General features: G+C 42.1%; 1 protein-coding gene across 3 annotated transcripts in view; it reads right to left on the bottom strand.

Moving 5' to 3' along the window:
* pde4dip (phosphodiesterase 4D interacting protein) overlaps positions 1–18,369 on the bottom strand; it is a 34,171-nt gene that overhangs the window by 12,504 nt on the left and 3,298 nt on the right. For all 3 annotated transcript variants that reach the window (XM_087830291.1, XM_087830292.1, XM_087830293.1), the window contains exons 2-20: positions 17,030–17,167; positions 16,657–16,776; positions 16,418–16,510; positions 16,032–16,241; positions 15,758–15,916; positions 15,358–15,456; positions 15,027–15,164; positions 14,755–14,934; positions 14,456–14,650; positions 14,118–14,372; positions 13,803–13,968; positions 11,880–11,965; positions 11,576–11,742; positions 10,975–11,269; positions 10,649–10,829; positions 10,340–10,456; positions 9,263–9,716; positions 7,552–7,787; positions 7,355–7,400 (exon numbers count right to left, since the gene is read on the bottom strand). In XM_087830291.1, coding sequence (XP_087686417.1) covers positions 7,355–7,400; positions 7,552–7,787; positions 9,263–9,716; positions 10,340–10,456; positions 10,649–10,829; positions 10,975–11,269; positions 11,576–11,742; positions 11,880–11,965; positions 13,803–13,968; positions 14,118–14,372; positions 14,456–14,650; positions 14,755–14,934; positions 15,027–15,164; positions 15,358–15,456; positions 15,758–15,916; positions 16,032–16,241; positions 16,418–16,510; positions 16,657–16,776; positions 17,030–17,167 — 3,335 coding nt within the window. The remainder of the gene's footprint in view (positions 1–7,354; positions 7,401–7,551; positions 7,788–9,262; positions 9,717–10,339; positions 10,457–10,648; positions 10,830–10,974; positions 11,270–11,575; positions 11,743–11,879; positions 11,966–13,802; positions 13,969–14,117; positions 14,373–14,455; positions 14,651–14,754; positions 14,935–15,026; positions 15,165–15,357; positions 15,457–15,757; positions 15,917–16,031; positions 16,242–16,417; positions 16,511–16,656; positions 16,777–17,029; positions 17,168–18,369) is intronic.

The raw sequence follows: 18,369 nt of genomic DNA, 5'->3' as shown, positions 1-18,369 counted from the left end.
TCCAGGAAGTCACAAAATAACCCAGAACAATATCTAAAGAACTGCAGGCCTGACCTGGCTCAGGAATGGAGGAAGGTCAGATTCACAATTCAACAGAGGCTCTGCAAAAATGGCATTCATGCGAGCGCTCCAAGGAAAACCACTGCTGACCAAAAAGAACACAAAGGCTCATCTCATATTTGCATCTTGATGAGCCTCAAGACTTACGGAAAAGAGATTCTATCGACAAGTTGGACTTTGGACACAACACTAGTAACCATCACCTTCTCTTGGGCTCTGCCTGCAACCCATTATCCATCAAGACTGCATACTGTCAGATGCTTTGCCTTTACTTAAGCAGCAGTATGATTTCAAAAAAGAGGGGAAATACCTCACGCACAAGCATTTAACCACACAGCATGCAATTAATTTGCACAAATGTAATGTCTTTGATATGCTGCTTAGCTGCTTGGTGGTGACTCTCAAAGTGGAACCAATGAGAACCAATAATTGAATCGATAAGGAATCGAATGGATAAATGATATCAATGATGGAATTGCAATTGCTGAATTGGTATCAAGTCCCATCTCTAACTGCACCTCATGGTCACTTGTCAGAACGATTTACCTGTTCAGCCACAAGGACCTTCCTGCTCACAGATGGCTTCACTCCTTCTGCTCGCCTACTTCCGACTCACTCCCGTGAAACTCTCCACCCTCCACTGTGCTCGACTCCTCATTTCTGGAACCCAATTTGTCAACATCAGCTAATGCTACGTCTACCTGTTCACAAACCCTTCCTCACCGCTGATGTTGAATGAAACTCCAGCTCACACCCTCGCTGATCCTGAACTATATAAGCAAACGTTTGCCCTTCGTCTGACACTGTTCATTGGGTTTGGTATTAATGTAATCATGACAAACACAGCATTTCATAAAAAGAATGCCACACCATTAGGAAAACACTGTGGTGTAATGGTGATGGATGGATGGAAGGTTTTGGAGGGCTCCAGGGTGCAGCTACTTTCCCACATGGTTCCATTTAGGTTTGCATAGCTTTTTCCCTTTAATAAATGAAATCATCAACTGGGCAGCATGGTGGCACAGCGATTAGCAATTGCCTCACAGAAAGAAGTTACTGAGTTCAACTCTGCCTTTCTGTGTGGAGTTTATATGTTCTTAGTATTTCTGTAGGTACTCTCTGGGTATTTTGGCTTCCCCCCACAGTCCAAAAACATGCAATTAGTGGGGTTAGATTAGCTGGTCATTCTAAATTACAAATAGCTTTGAATGGTTGTCTGTCTTTTTGTGTTAGCCTTGCAACAGACAATGATCTGTCCAGGGTGTACCCTGCCTCTTGCCCTATGTTAGTTGGGATAGGCTCCAGCTCCCAGCAACCCGGATAAGGATGAATCATTTAAAAACTGCCCTTTGTAAAGGAGGCAAATATTTTTTCACAGCACTACACATCTATGCCTGTACCAGAAAAATAACAGTAACTATTCCCATGGACCAGTGGGAAAGCAAACAATAAATAAAGCAATACTCCATCTTCTGTGTGGTAAGAATACAGTGCAGCACTGGACCAAGACAGCATGGTTAACTCTGTATAAAGACAGGAATTTGAGGGGGAAATGACTCTGTCTAAAATGATAATTAAAAAAATATAAAGTTAAATTCCATCCAGTAAAGTACATGAATTGGTGAGATCTAAAATCTCTTAGAAGCCCACAGCTGTCAGGAACAGACGTTTATATCCTCCCACAGCTTTTTGGAGGGCATTTTGTCCTTTATTGGATAGGGACAGTGTGGAAAGACAGGAAAGCAACCCAGGTTCTTACTTTCTGGCCATGTTGCACATGGTTGCCTGCTCACCCACTAAGCTAAACTGGCCCCATCCATCCACGGTTTTTAACCAGTAATTAGGGTGGGCACTATCATGCACTAGGAGGATCCCAGCACCTACTGCACCTGCAGGGTTGATACCTAATGGCAGTCAGGGTGCTGATGTCCAGCCTGTAGAGGTCTGCGTGTCCCTCCAATGATGTGTCTTTCCAGACCATCACTGACTACCACCAATATCTCTCACATGTGCTCAGGGTGAACATGCTCTCATATTTGAAAAGCACAGGGTCCTAGTGGTGGACTTGCCAATTCTGGTATTCTATGGCCAATGGAAACCGGGCTCCATGGTGCTCAGAGCTCACTAGTGGACGTCAGGCCACCCTCATGACCCTATCCAAATGTGAAACTAGTGAAAGAAGATGGATAAGGAGGGAAAAAATGCCAGAGTCCTAAACAGATGTTATTAATTTAATTAACACCAAAACAACTGAAACTGAATAACAACACCTTCTCCTACATAACTGACCAAAACAAGAAGTTTTACTGACTTGATGCTATACTCTGATTGAAAATTATTCTTTTACTTTTTTTGAGCAGTGTAGATTATGAATATTACTTTACAAAAACCACAAGTTACCCTTTTTGAAGTTCCCTTTTGTCTTTGCTAAACTACAGACGAATTCAAGAAATAGCCAACCAAGTGGATTAGTAAGGTGCTGGAAGACTAGAGCTGCTAGAACAGCCTCGATCCATCTTAGCACTGATTGTCCAAGCCTGCTGAACTCTAATGAAAGAATGGAAGAACTCTAACACACTGGTCAACAACCATCAACAATAATCATCTGGGATTCAATTTGGCAAGTGTGAAGGGCACATTCATCAGAGGATGAAGGCAAACACTCAGAACAACAAATTGATCTCTTATGATAGCACTAGTCTGCCAGTTTCCCTCACTTCAAACATTAACTCTAAACAAACTCGATGCTTTACTCATATAGTTAATGCATAAACATGACTGTAACTGAAACAATAGAAGCTTGTTATACTGTTTCAAATTGATAACATGTTTCTTTTTTTGTGCCGTCTTACTTGTCGAGCTGTGCGAGCATTGCTCTCCTCTCCCTGTCGGTGTGTTTCTTCAGCAGCAACAGCTCTCTCTCCTGAGCTTTCCACTCCCACAGGGAGAAAGAGAACAGAGAGTCTCTGTACAGTGGGCTGCTTTTAGACAGCATGACTTTCCACAGAGGAGCCATCACCCACCCTCAGTCACCCTCCGCTCCTAACACCCTCCACCTGGGTGAGCGACCATGCCTCCTCCGTCTGCACCGTTTCTATTGAACTCTGCTGCAGTTTGTTCTTCTCTGCTGGGTCTCCAGAGGTAACGGAGAATGGTTCACTGGCATAGATGCAGAGATTCCCAAAATGTGCGTGACAGAAGGTATATTAGACAGGTAGGGCATAACACAGCAGGAGGGACGACAGAATGCGCGGGTGATAAGGTGAAAAGCACAGAAAATCCTCATTAGGTTTGGGATTCCCAGAGAGGGTTGTGGGTGTGATCAACAAATTGAAATCAGGGGTAATTGAAAAAGAAGAAGATAAGAAGATCAGCAGAAAGGTTTAAAAGTGGAAACAGATAAATTACTCCACTCCCTGAGGAAATTCTACTCTCCACAGCTCTGTATACTTTTCCTTTTCTGATGTTGTTGCTCCTAGGTTCACGACCGCTTGAATAAGTCCCTGAAAAGAAAGCCTCTTGTTGCTACTCTTGACACAGTCTTTCACTCCACCAGCAAACGCACAGCTGCAGCAGCAGCAGGCCTGAGGCAGAGACGTAGTGACGAAAGAGTAAGAAGAAACAGAGCTATGCATCTAAATCAAAGTCCAGATCCTGAGGGCTTATATGTTCATGCTCCAGCAACCATCAGAAAAAAAACAGCTGAATGAAAGATCACCCACAAAGCACTGCTTCTTCTTTCTTCTGCTTGCTGATATGTTTTCTAGCCACACCAATCTATCCATAAAAACATGTAAGCATCATCTTAGCTGCAAAAATGCAATCACAAAATGAAAATGGTTTTCTTTTCAAGGTCTCGGAATGTAAAAAGTATCCTCCACTTAAAAAGCTTCGGGTTGAAAGAAAAATCCCTTATGCCCAGCCTTCTGTCCATAAACACACAAAAAAAATCCAGGTTTATGGTGAGTAAATCTTACATAACAGAAATCGGTGCTCTGCTGGATGCATAGTGCCACGCGCTGCTCCTGATACACTGAAGCAAAGTGACGCTCTCTCTGACGGGCTTCATCGCTCACGTTTTCTCTCTTTCTCGCTCACTCCCTCTGTGTGTGTGTGTGTGTGAGTGTGTGTGTGTGTACGCGCGTGCGCACGTGTGTGTCTGTGTGTTTAGCTCCTCTTGACCTATTTCTGTCCCCATTTGAGGTCTTAATAACTTAACCTGATTAGAAGCCATGCCCTGAGCCAAATGCAGCAAAAAGCCTAAGCAGTATTACGCTATCAGTGCAGTCACTCATGTCATGTACTGTACATTTGGCCTGCTATCCATGTTATGTAGATACTGTTGTCAGAAAAACAACCCCAAGTGTAAGTTCTTATTACCTGTGGTTACACTTTAACAACTTACAGCAGCCATGTGCATAAGACCATGCAAAATATGTACTAGTGTCAACGCCTATAAATTGGTGGAACCTGACAGCCTGGCAGGAAATTCATTTTCTAATATGAGTTTAACACTGTAAAAAAAACAGTGCTGTATTTTGAGTGAAAGTGGTTTTAAATAAACACAACATAACGCTCCCTTCCAGCTAACATGGACAATGTTTTTAAAGACAACCAACTTGTACAGGATTGTCATATTGGTTCAGGAATGGTAAATATAATTGGTTTGTGTTTTCCTGTGTTGTTCTGTTAAAAACAGTGTAGGTCAGTATTTGCACATATAGATCCATTTAAAATGCTAAATAGTCATCAGGCAATTAGTGTTTTTTTAGATTGCATTTTAGCAAAAATGCCTGAAACTTTGCGTGTTTAAACATAATCGGACTTTAGTAGCTAAAATAGATACTGTAATTTATTCTGTGTTTATTGCACATTCTATGACAAGGGTTGTGGATCCCTGAGGCATTGTGCTACTTTCAAAGAAACAAAATCAGTGGTAAACAACACAATTTTCACACATCTCACCTGTTTTTCTTGATATAAAGAAATCTGTCTGATTATTCATGCACTTACAAGCTGACACACATAACTGACCACACCGTTCAACAGTTCAGTGCAACCCCATACACACTGTATGTACACTCGTAACCAGAGGGAAGGCTACATTTCTGCCACAGAAAACACACTCGCTGATTCTCCTTCACATCTGGTCAACCATCTGTGCTGGAATAACACGCTGGCAGATTACTGCAGGCCTCCCCCTGTTTACGTCTCTCTGAGGACGAGCTCTAATTATTCATATAGCACTGTTTGTTTTTCGAGATTTGACCCAGCGCTCACTTTTATCCAACAGCAGTGGTGGAGCTCTAAGGACCAAGCCAGCGTTTTAGTGTGTTTACGGTAACTGACTGAAATTCATGTAACTGTTCGTACTATTTAATGAGCATTAAGTATTTTTGTGACAGATTTACAGTCTGTGCTTTTGACCTCTCGGGCAGCCATGTGATTCTTTTCTTCTCACTCATGCATGAAAATCGAAGAGCTGTGTTATGAAACAAAATTCAATGTTGTGTTACAAGTGATTGAACATCCAGGACATTCATTGCTCAAGCAAAAGAAATGAGCTGCCAAAATCTGTGCTTATAGCTTTTGCTTAATGGAGCCTTGTAAAACTGTGTTCTTTCATCATAAAGCTGTGATGATACATTAAATGGCATTGAACACACTAATCAGGTGCCTGTGTGTTACAAATTCTTTAAACTAAACAGCTTTCTGCTGAAGAAATATTAAAGATTTATACTTGCGCTTGAGGTTGTGGATTATTAAAGACAAACTAAGATTTTAAAAGCTGGACATTTGATCAGCAGCACTGTGTCAAATTAAAGCCAGTAACCAGATTCTTATTCTGGATGGCATTACCTTGGCCTCCAGTAACACTGTGAGGAATACTGGGGTAATTTTTGACCAGGATATATCCTTCAATGTACATATTAAACAAATATGTAGGACTTCTTTCTTCCATTTGCGCAATATCTCTAAAATTAGAAATATCCTGTCTCAGAGTGACACTGAAAAACTAGTTCATGCATTTATTACTTCTAGGCGGGACTACTGTAATTCATTATTATCAGGATGTCCTAAAAACTCCATAAGAAAGCCTTCGGTTGATCCAAAATGCTGCAGCAAGAGTACTGACAGGGACTAGAAAGAGAGAGCATATTTCTCCTGTTTTGGCTTCCCTTCATTGGCTTCCTGTTAAATCCAGAATTGAATTCAAAATCCTGCTCCTCACATACAAGGTCTTAAATAATCAGGCCCCATCTTATCTTAATGACCTTGTAGTACCATATCACCCTATTAGAGCACTTTGCTCTCGCTCTGCAGGCCTACTTGTTGTTCCTAGAGTATTTAAAAGTAGAATGGGAGGGAGAGCCTTCAGTTTTCAGGCCCCTCTTCTGTGGAACCAGCTTCCAGTTTGGATTCGGGAGACAGACACTATCTCAACATTTAAGATTAGGCTTAAACTTTCCTTTTTGCTAAAACATATAGTAAGGGCTGGATCAGGTGACCCTGAATCCTCCCTTAGTTATGCTGCAATAGATGTAGACTGCTGGGGGATTCCCATGATGCATTGAGTGTTTCTTCTTCAGTTACCTTCCTCACTCGCTATGTGTTAATAGACCTCTCTGCATTGAATCATATCTGTTATTAACCTCTGTCTCTCTTCCACAGCATGTCTTCTATCCCGTCTTCCTTCTCTCACCCCAACCATTAGTGACAGATGGCCCCGCCCCTCCCTGAGCCTGGTTCTGATTGCTGGGGTTTTCACTGTTTTATTATTGTAGGGTCTACCTTACAATATTAAGTGCCTTCAGTCGACTGTTGTGATTTGGTGCTGTATAAATAAAACTGAATTGAACTGAATTGCAGCAGGAAGTCAGACTTGACATAGATTGTAAGAAAAAAAAGGACAAAAAGGATATATCTGTGTATTGATAGGCTTTAATCTCTAATGTTGTATTGTGTAGTACAACAACACAATACAACATTAGAGATTAAGTATCACCCTGAAGGTGCATCAATGTGGTATTTGAAAATGCAAAAGCTGTAAAATGCAGAATGACAATATGGTGAATTATGCCATTTTTCACATTCAGTATCAGTATAATGTTTGAGATTGACCGAAAACATTATAGCCCCCCCCAAAAAACATTATTATGTGAAACATCTTTGTGTAGCTTAACATTTTTGGATCACAATAATTGTGAAGTGAAAATCTGATAGTGGAATATAATAAATTTTTATACACACACACACACACACACACACACACAAAGCTGTAATGAGGACTGACCGGATGGCAAGTAGCTCTGTCTTATCTGGGTTTTCGGAACAATCTCCTGTTTGAAAACAAAGAAAGAGCATCAATATCATTAACTGTTATCTGCACTCCCTGCTCATGAGAAATCCATGGTGTCGTTTGTACTTTCTGAGACTTCGCATCAGGTCTGATTTTAAGGCTGTACAATGAAACAACAAAAACAGACTCACTTCCACCAAATTTGGCGTTAACTCTCTGTGCCAGAGCACTGCTCTGAGCTAACTGATCCCTGAAGCTCTGGCCCATGTAGTAGTCGATGTCGTTGGCTCTCAGCAGCTCCTCAAACGCCTTGGTTGTGTCTCCCAGGTGCTGGGTGAGGATGCTGCACACACCCTGACCCTCTCGTAGCCGCTGGCGGAGGTGAGACAGTTCTTTGGCCTGAGCCTGGATCAGTGTGTCGAATTTTCTACACAACGAAAAGAAAGAAGAATGTAGCACACCTGACAATGTGTAAAATAATACATGAAAACTTTTTTGCTTCTTTTATTGTTTGGCTCTGTCTCATTCCATGGTGAAACTCGCTTCACTGTAGGCAGTGTCGTTGATGTTATTTCCTCTCATCTGAGGATGACAGTTTGGTTCTTTTTCCAGATCTTTGCAAAGTGGTGACGCATCTAAACAACTTTTACTTGTACTATTTGAAATGAAGATCTTGAACTATGCAGTTGTTTACAAACAGCTCCAAGAGACCTTTCCAACTGTAAATCTACAGTTCTTCTTAAAAGTCATTAACAATGTATGCTGTACAATTATTCAACGAGGGAATCTCTCAGAGTCCAAAGTTATCCTGATATGCTCATGCCCGTTGCTCACACCTGCTCCTAATTTCTTTGGACTTACTTCCTATGGGGGAAAGATTTCTCTATATATTTTACCTGAGTCAGTGTCACAGTGTTGGAACTGAAGCTTCACTGAAGCCACACAGTTTATTCATAAATGGCAAATGGGGCAGCATGTTCCCAACCTCGTGTTAGTTAATCCCCTCACTGTCAGGCTGCCGAGTTTACATAAAAGCATCTGTGGTTACACTTGATTACTAAAGCTTGATACTGACAAGCACCGTTTAAATGGGTTTTTGCTCATTTTAGGCAATTTCTGTCAATCAACCCCCCCCCCACCCCAGCGAGTCCATATTATGATTTTTTGTAGTGTCTTTTAAAAATTATTTTCCTGGTTTATTTCACCATAAAGTTACCAATAGATACAATTTTAATATATTTGCTATAATAAAGCTATAATGAGCGTTAAGCTATTAACATTTTAAAATGTAATACATGTACAGGACAGACTGAGCGTAGCTGTGGATAGAAATTTTAAAAAATGTCGAGGAATGCTGTATAAAGCACTTTATTCAATTCATCATTATCAGATGAAGGATTTTATTAATGGCATTCAAAAGGAAAATAATCAGTAAAAGACTGAATTACTGAAATTTACCTATATTTTGACAACAATAGTAAAAGTTTGATTTAACCAAGTCAGATTTGCAAGCTTGTAGCTTTTTAATGAAGATATTCCTATTCCTCTCCAACAAACGACTGAAATTGGTGATGGGCACTGGTTTTTTGTCTGACAACAGGATTGATCTCTACGCCTCAGGAATTTCCGGAATATTACATTTTTGGACTACGACAGCTTGGCGTTGTCTGAGGTTCTGCAGAAGCAGACTCTTCCTGGCACTATTTAGGGTAAAAAAGCAGCCACTCTTGAACTGTCAAATAATCTGTTTATATTGGTCTGGTTTATGCTCTTGGTGTTGGCACAAACACTCATTGTGTTGAACTGGAAACAAAAGAAACTACTATCCCACCCCACCAACAAAGAAAAGAGTTAGAAAAAAAGCAAAACAAACAAAAAACTGCATCGCAACATCTTTCTTACCCTGGCAAGGTGGCAGACGCTCCATCCTCTGCCGCAGCCTTCTTTCCACCTTTCATCAGCTGGTCCTCCAGTGCATCCACACGAGACGCAAGCCTCTCTAGGTCCTTGTCTGGGTGATGGGGTGAACCTAGTTGACTTCCCTTAGATGACTGCCAGCCCTCATTATCCTCTGCCTGGCTCTGTGAAGCTGATGCCTGGATGGACCAGTTGACCTTGTGGGGTATCGAAGGACCGTATTCACTAGAGGTAGAGAGGGAACGGAGGCGGCTCTGGAGCCCGGAGATCACTCCCTGGGAGCGGGATAGCTGTGAGCGGAGGTCCTTAACAAGGTGCTGGAGAGAGGAGGCCTCGTTACCATAACCGGAGCTCTGGGTGGTGGTTTTGTCATTGCTGCTGGCAGGCCACCATTGGGAACCGCATTCCAGAGACGTACACATTTCTAGGTCATCAAACTCTGTCAGGAAACATACAATGTGTTCATCAGATTCAGACTCTGTTTCCTGTGAGTGACACTGAAATATATGATTGAAAAAACAAAGCATCAGTAACATCTTAAGGCCCATAGTCTGGGGTACTTTAAAGTTATGAGATATGTGTATAAAACCTAGTAGCAGACTACTCTTTCATCCAAATACAACTCTGGCTCTCAAAAACATTCATGGCGATCACTCAGAGTAGCTTCTATTGATTTGATTTCCCTCTAAGGGGTCAATGAAAACCAAACCACAGTATAATAGAGCAGCCAGGAACTCTCATTTTACAGGCCAAGGCTTCAGGTCAAAGTTTTGACTAACCATCGAGCTTTTAAGCTGGGAATGCAAACAGTGCTGAGGAGAATGCACTGGACGGTGAAGAGAAGGCTACTGTTTGGCACAAAGGCTGCACTTGGCTGCCCTCTGCTGTTTCTATGATACCCCGACAAATAACACTGACGAGATGAATTTCAGGATATTTACAGACATTGTATGATTAGAAAAAACTCTTAATAAAACATTAATCAGAATTGAATGACATTACTGATATAAAATTCAAAACAAAGAACCACAGAGTCTTTTATATGGTGATAATAATACACACCGGGGCTGCTGGTGTCTTCTCTCTCAGCTTCATTTTCACTGCGGCCGCAGGTCTCATAGCCCAGATCCTGGAGGTCTACCTGAATCTGTTTACTGTCCTGCTGCACTGCTGTCTCTGCTGCAGGGATACAGGAGAAGAAGAAGAAGAAGCTTTATTTCATTATGTTTGACACTGCTGGATCTACTATCCTCGTCAACTTCATAGCATTTTTTGGACCATTTTGAGGTATCAGCTTATTATTGACATCACAAATTCAGTATCACTGCCACATTTGTTAAAAGGATAAGTGTGATGTTTGTGTCCACTCACTGAGCAAGTCCCTGTAATCTTTGAGCTGCTCGGCCTGAGCCTGCACTGTGGCCTCAGAAACCATTAGCCTCTCCTGCAGCTCTTTGCTTTTCTGCTGCAGATGAACTGCCTTCTCACAAGCTGCAGAGGACGCAGTGGCCTGTTGTGAATCTGCGAACAGCTCGCCACCCAGGTCATTGTACTGGTTACAGACAGGGGGAAAGATCTTGACTGTCAAAAACAATTTTAAACACCAAGTTTGGCTTTTAAATTGATACTTTCTTGTTTTTAATTTACACCACACCTTACAGAATGGTACAATAATAGTATATTTAGGATCCTCCCACCTGTGACGATTTAGAGTCCAGTGGCAACGTCTGATGTCTGCTGGCTCTCCTTTTCCTTTGTTCATCATTGCTCTGGCTCTTGGCCTGGGACAGGCAAAGCTCTCCTTCCCAGGCATCCCACAGTTCAGAGCTTTCCTCCTCATCTTCTTCTATGGTCACATCCAACTCATTTTCATCCTTGTCTTCACCATCCAGTGCATTCTGCTCATCACTCCGTTCACTGGCAGACTCCAACCCTCCATTCAGATGACGCTTTACTTCTTCATTCTCTACCTGCAAGCTGAACAGAGCTTTCCTGTAACAGAGGGAGGTTAAAAATAAATAAATAGATAAATAGCTATATGAATAGATAGACTCTACTGCCCTCTAGTGGCCAAGAATAGATTAGTGTTGTCAGAAAATAGTAAGCTAATTTCAGCTTTGCCACAAGGTGTCGCTATGTGTAGCTCCACACGCTTTGATTTGACAGAGTTTACATCAGATGCCCTTCCTGATTAACTGCAATGGCGATTTGTTTCTTCAGCTGGAATCATATGCATTAACCGTTACACTACTAGAGACAAAACATACTAATTTGGAGTTTAAAATCTCAAAAAATGACCTCATCTGTGATACTGAAGAGAATCCTGCTTTCTCCAGCTGAGCCTTCAGCTCTCCCAGCTCTCTCTCAACCAGCCTCTTCTGCTCCACCAGCTGCTTGACTTTGATCAGCCCCTGACTTTCAAGCAGCATGCCGCAGGACAGATTCTTCTCTGGACCTTCAGAACTCTGTACATACGCAGAAGTAAATGAATCAATAATTCTGATCTAATGATTAGAAACAGTACATTGTGCATAATATTTATTCTGCAGGATTTATCTGTGCAAGCAAAATGAACAATAACAGCTGAAGGTTGCTCTCATACCTTGGTGTCGGTCTCTTCTTCGTCGATGCTTTCAGTGTATTCAGTGTTCAAATCATCAGCCTCAACATCATCCTCAGCGCTCAGCTCTGCAGGAAGCAGACCAAAGACCAAATCAGAAGAAGAGCAATCTGCTTTTTCTTTTACTTCAGTTTTAAGCATTTCAAAAGTTTTTCAACTGAGCGTGAGACCATCACTTGCTCAATTCTTCTAATATTATTCACCCTCAGAATCATGCTGGTAATTTGTAGCACAGCCTTGTCTATCAGTCTGAGTGTTAGGCTGCATGAGTTTGATTTTCTTGTTTATTGCACTCTGCTGTAGTTTAAAGGGGATTACACTTAAGCCCTAAAATGGGATCCCAGGGATAGTCATATAGAGTTTAATCCAGAATTTAAAACCAGCGAGAAAGACTTAAAGGATGGATGGAGAAGGCTTAAAAATCCCTGAAGATGACAGGATGTTGAGTGTTCTGAGCCTAGGAAATAAAGTGGTAGCTGACAAAGAGCTAAGGCAGGACTGCCTCACAGTCTATGTTTAAGACCTAGACCTAGGGTTACTGTTATGAAGACTGGTAAAAAGTAATTATTCGTTTTAATATTGAATTAAAATAATGGAAGAAATCTGTATTTACCTCAACAGTAATTATTACTAGCATTACTAAAATGTCTGTATTAGCAGATATAAGTAAACAATTATATATTAAGGTATCGGTATGCAAAATTACTAGTATCCAGATCAGATACAGGGGCAGGTTCCTCTTATGTGATTGATGTTTATGTCTATTATTTCCTGACAAATAATGAATTTAAAAAAATTAAAGATAAATAAATGTGACCTTGGCATCAACTTAATCTCTATATGCTAAATTTCAAATTATGACATTTATGCATATTAATCAGATGTTTCAGTCTGACACATTTTCACTCAGTGAGGGGGAATGAAGGAGTGATTTTCCTCTGAAATGTGGACCGTGTGCTTGTGCCACTGTGTGTTTTACATAGGGTTAATACTGAACATTGCACATTAAAGAAGGAAAATAATGAGAATTTCAGCTTTCACAAGTACTGAAGTAGAATAATCTGAAACCTCTGAAATCACAAAGGCATTAATCAGGTACAGTATGTTTATTATTTATTACAAATCACTTTGAAGGGTGTTTGGCTCTGGACGGGTAAAAATTCAAGGAAAAAGGTGCAGAAATGCCTACAATGCAACAAATGTGGCTTCTCGTGGTGTCTGTGCAGACACACATATATTATTCAGTTTGATACTTCATACTTACTGTGTTCTAGCGTGACATTCATTAATTTAACAACAACAGCAACAGAGCAACTGGACCAATAGTTGTTGGAATGCACAGAAGCAAACATGCAAACTAAATATACACAGTCACTGTACTAAAGACAATGTGGAATGTGCTCAGATTTCCATGATCTTCAGACAGCATGTGACTTGAGTATACAGAAATCTCAAACTTGCTGCAAAAAACATGCAAAGGCACACAAACACCGTCATATAAAGGTTACATTCTGAAGCGCACACTACCACAATATTTGCAGTTATAATCATAATGATGATGTGTTAGTCAAAAAATTAAAAATAAAATGCCTTGCTATCATTTACACGCAAAAGAAGCAGCACTAATTGTGCAAAATCACAATAACGCACTACAACATTTATAAAGTTATTAAACAAAATGTTCTTTTTTGGGACGCTACAAGCTCAGATCAATATCCATCCGTCTGCTTTCATCTACTGGTTAGAAAGTTCCATGTTAGTATTTTCACACCAATGAGTTTCAGCTGATAAATTTATGGTACATATCCCATCACCACAGTGCAGTAAGCCATTCTACAGTCACCGCTCCCCAGTGCTAGAAGTGCTGCTGTTACAGATACTGTCCCATGCTTCTCTGGTGCCCACCTCCAAAGTCAGGCTGCCTGCTGTTAGGCCGGTCACGGCCTAGGACAGGGCCTCTCATTGGGGGGCTATCCTCCTGACCCAGTCTCTCCCGAAGCTCCTGGACCTCCTGGGTCAGTCTTTCCACCAGAGGGAGGCCTGAAGGATCCACCATCTGCCTTTGAAAATCCTGCAGCACAAACAAACATGAACTCACACGCATAGAACTCATGACATGTATATACATACAAGCATAGGCAAAATACACACACTATCAGCTTATTAGACAAGAGGTTCTACTATACTCCACAGATACCTTCTGTATTCTCACACACTAACCCTGATGATCTCCTCCTTCACATGCAGAGTCCTGTTGAGGGAGCCTAGCCTTGCAGTCTGACTCCTGGTAAGTTCTTGACTCTCCTTCTCCCTCCTTAGAGCCAGAAAAAGCTCCTCCTGCACTGCCTGAAGCTCCAAAGCCAAGTCTGCTCCAAAGTCAGGCTGTGATCCAAAACCTGAGCTCAGCTGTTTGCGAAGTTCCTGGAGTCTTGACTTTTGCTCAGTTATGACCTCACTCAGGCGGACTGCAGAGTCCTGCAGGGAGAGTGTTGTCAGGTTTTCTGTATATTCAACCTTTTCTTTTCACTCTTGGATTTCACCTGCTTTATCTGCTCTACCTTAATATACTGGTCTCTACTGTTGATGCTTCTGAGGAGATCCTGAACTTCCTTCTGGTGCTCCTGAGCTTGATGGGTCCGGTCAGCCAGTACTTCCTGGAAGAGGCGGTCTTTGAGGTGGAGCCGGACCTTAAGCTCTTCCAGAACATCACCTGGAGCAGACTGGATCTGAGCCAGCAAGGAGCAGCGCAGATCCTGCAGATGAGATAAGAAACAAGAATATACTTATTGGTTAACACGATCCTGGGAATATTTCTCTGCAGCAACATATGTTACTCTTCCTGCCGATCTCTCTCTACCTGAGCCTCCTGTGTGCAGGTGTGCAGTGCCTTCTGCAGCTGGTTGATGATGGCATCTCTCTCTCTCAGGATGCAGCTCTGCCTCTCCTCACTCTCCTGCTGCTGCCTCTGGACGTTCCTCCAGGCATCACACACCTGCTCCAGCTCCAGAGCCTTACCCCGCAGCAGTACTTCCAGGCTCTGATACAGACACAAACATTCCAATAAGGAAGCAAGATGAGGCAACATACTGCCAAGAAAAAAAGATGAGTTTATTTTGTGTGTCCTCTTACAGTGATGGTCTCCTCATTGTTGGCCAGGACGCAGCGCTGTCTCTCTAGATCTCTCTCCTTTTCTCTGAGCAGCAGCTGCAGGCGACGAGTCTCCTCGTCTTTCTCCTCCATGCAGCGGAACTTCTCATCCACTATTTTCTGCAGGGTTTGTGGAAATAAACTTGTTTTAACCTCCATCTAACTAAAATGACATGTTTTAAAATCTAAACCCACAAACTCAACCATCTTAGACTACTAACAATTAACATGATATAAAGGAGTTCACAGGACACGTGTTGGTCTAATTGTTTTGGCTTTTGTCATGTGTTGGCGAGCGTACTGCTGTGTTTACCTCCAGAGCTCTGTCTCGCTCCTTTATACGCTGGCGAAGTTTCTGGAGCACAGAGTCTCTTTTCTCCGTTGGATCCTCCAGGAACTCACAGCAGTCCTGCTGGACAGCAAACAGACCGTCAACTGCAGAGTAAATTACAATCCTACTTATCCACAAAGACAAAATAGAGCTTAAATGGAGCTGAAGTTTTCAGAAAGCGTCTAGGGGCTGTGAGAGCAACTGCAGCTCATCTTACTTTTAGTTTTGTCGTTCTTTGCTCAGATGCGGCGCATTTTAAGCATTAGTCATGTGCACTTCTGTGTTTATTATACAATACAACAAGAATGAGATCTGTTTGTATTTATTAGCGTCGAACATGATGGTTTGTTTACTGTTTACAGACTGTTTGATTGTGTCCAACCTCCACCAGCTGTTCTTTGGTCTTCAGGGAAGCCTTCAGCTCGCTGATGATCTTCTCTCTCTCCTCCTTTTCTCTCTGTCTCTCTCGCTCACCCTCTCTCAGTTGCTCCTCTCTCTCCTGGAGAGCTGATCGAGCCTTTTCTAGAGCGAGCTGCAGCTCCTGAGTGTCGCACATGCACGACATGATAAAGTGAAAAGAACCACGATGCGATTAAAACAAAGAAAAGAAGAATGGCGAAAACACCCTCGTTTAAAAAAAAAAGTCATTTTCTCACCTGGTTGTGTCTCTCTGTCTCCCTCTTGTGTCCCAGCGACCCCTGCAGCTCTTTCTCTTGTCTCTCCAGGGCCCGGTTCAGGTCCTCCTGAGTCCTGACTGCCTGACACTGGGCTCTCTGTCCAGCCTGCAGCTCCAGTTGAGCTTGGAACAGAGAGGCCTGCAGAGCCAGGACCTCACCCTGACCTCTAATCGTCTCTGCACCAGACGCCTGCAAGTAAAACCAGTCAGGGAAGAAAGAAAAACACAAAGGGCAGGTGAGGAACCAAACAGGAATGAAACTAAACTCAACTCTGAAACATGTTTTTATTGTATGCTGAAAAATTATTTTAGATAGGCAGCTTGGTAATTAATAAAACAGAACTGTGCTTTGTGTGGAGGACCAACCTGCAGCTGCTGCAGCTGGTTGCGGTTGGCAAACTCTTTGAGTGAGCACAGTGTCTTATTTTGCTCCTCAATCACCCTGTACAGCTCTGCAACCTGCACAATCAAAGGCACAATTCATGTGTGAAACTGTGGGGTTTTCAGCACTTCCACCTCTGACCTTACTTTCATTCTCTCTGCAATGCTCAGATTTTGAATTCCCTCCTTTATTTACTATCAAGCCTTATTTATTACTACTGTACCTCTGCCTGTTTGGAGTTTACAGTATCAGTGAGGTTCTGGATATTTCTCTCCTGTTGCTGGGCATCCTCTTGGGCCGATCGCAGCTCAAGCTCCATTTCACCTAGACGCTCCTGCAGCTTCTACATACACACAAACACCCAGAACAAAATTCCACATTATCTGGAATATATTACGGCATGTGTTTGTATGTTTTCACCCACAGTCCAAAGATATGCATGTTAGACTCATTAGCAATTCTAAACTAGCTGTACGTATGAATGTAATGCTCTCCTAAGAGCTGTACAAGTGGATATTTTGACAGTGTCATGTTTCAAGTTCAAAGTATATGAAGGCAAAAAGAAGATGAAGCTGGAGTTTTTGGTGTCTTTGTACCTGGTTCCTCGTCTCGCTCTCTCTGATCTTGGCCTGTAGTGAGCGCACCTGATCCTGGGCCTTCTGCAGCTCGCCAACACACTGACCTGCAGCACTCTCATAATAGCTGAGCTGACCCTGCTGATTGTCAATCAATCGCTGAAAAGGAAACAGGAGGAAGCATGACAGATTAGCCAGTGAGGAGAATGTGTTAGTAGATAATGATGAGGTACAGAGATGAAACAGTACATTTTTATCATAATACTGATGATTCACGAATACATTTGTTAAGTCTTAACATTTGCTGACTTTTCTTTGCATCACATGTTACGAATGTATACTTGTGGGTTATTATGAGCTATGACAAACCTAAATTTAAAGTTTGGTTCTTAACCAAGGATTAAAAGTTATAGTCCTCCAGATAAACACAGTCGTTTATTATTGTTGCAGCTGTCGTGTGGATGATGGAGTGAAAGTGGAAAATGATGTCAGCTTGGTGTCGGATGGCTTCCTCTGGAAGTGGGTGTTGCCATAGAAGCATTTTGTTGACTTCCTTGTTTTTGTTTTTATGAGACTGTAATGATGTGATGTCACTCGGCCCTCGGAGACATTAGCTCTGTGCGCAGCCTTTTCTACAGTCATTTCAGACGTGTCCCAGAGCAACACTGTGTCAAGCAGTGTGGTGAAAAGAAAGAAAGCGTAAACCAACTGGATTTGTACCAGAGGAACGATCGCTTCATCTTCCATATATTAACAAATCACACTAGAATGAGGCTAATATTTACATCACTATGTTGTCTGATTTAATTAAATAATCTGATATGCAACATAATGCAGAATAAGATACTTGTAGGGGCTTAGAAATTGTGTCATCCCCAGTTCATTTCTGAAATGTGTTTTAAAACAACAGTCGGGAACATTTGAACATTGATTTCTGGTCAAAACCATTACTCAAATCCTACATACACTAAAATAGACTTTTCCAAGGCCCTTTCAATAAATGTGAAGCAGATCCCCCCCCCCCCCCCCCCCCCCCCCCCCCCCCCCAAACATGGTCTCAGTAGTCAGGAATTTAACAACAGAATTCCCCATTTGTGAGCCTTTGGACATTCTGTATTGCAGTAAGCAAGTATCAAATAACAAAAGAATCACAAGATATTTTCCTGATTTGACTCGGTGAGCCTCGTATTTGCTTCAGAAAACAGTATTTTGGGGGGGGGGGTTGGGAAGCTCATCTTGTCATCAGAAGGTTGCCAGTTCGATCCCCAGCTCTGTCTGTCTTGGTCGTTGTGTCCTAGAGCAAGACACTTCACCTACCGCCTACTGGTGATGGCCAGAGGGGCCGATATGGCAGCCTCACT

The sequence above is a fragment of the Neolamprologus brichardi genome, chromosome 17 (assembly GCF_056152115.1).
Source record: "Neolamprologus brichardi isolate AB-2024 chromosome 17, ASM5615211v1, whole genome shotgun sequence".
NCBI lineage: Eukaryota > Metazoa > Chordata > Actinopteri > Cichliformes > Cichlidae > Neolamprologus > Neolamprologus brichardi.
Note: the sequence above shows the minus strand (reverse complement) of the source record. Positions and strands in the feature narration are given on the sequence as shown.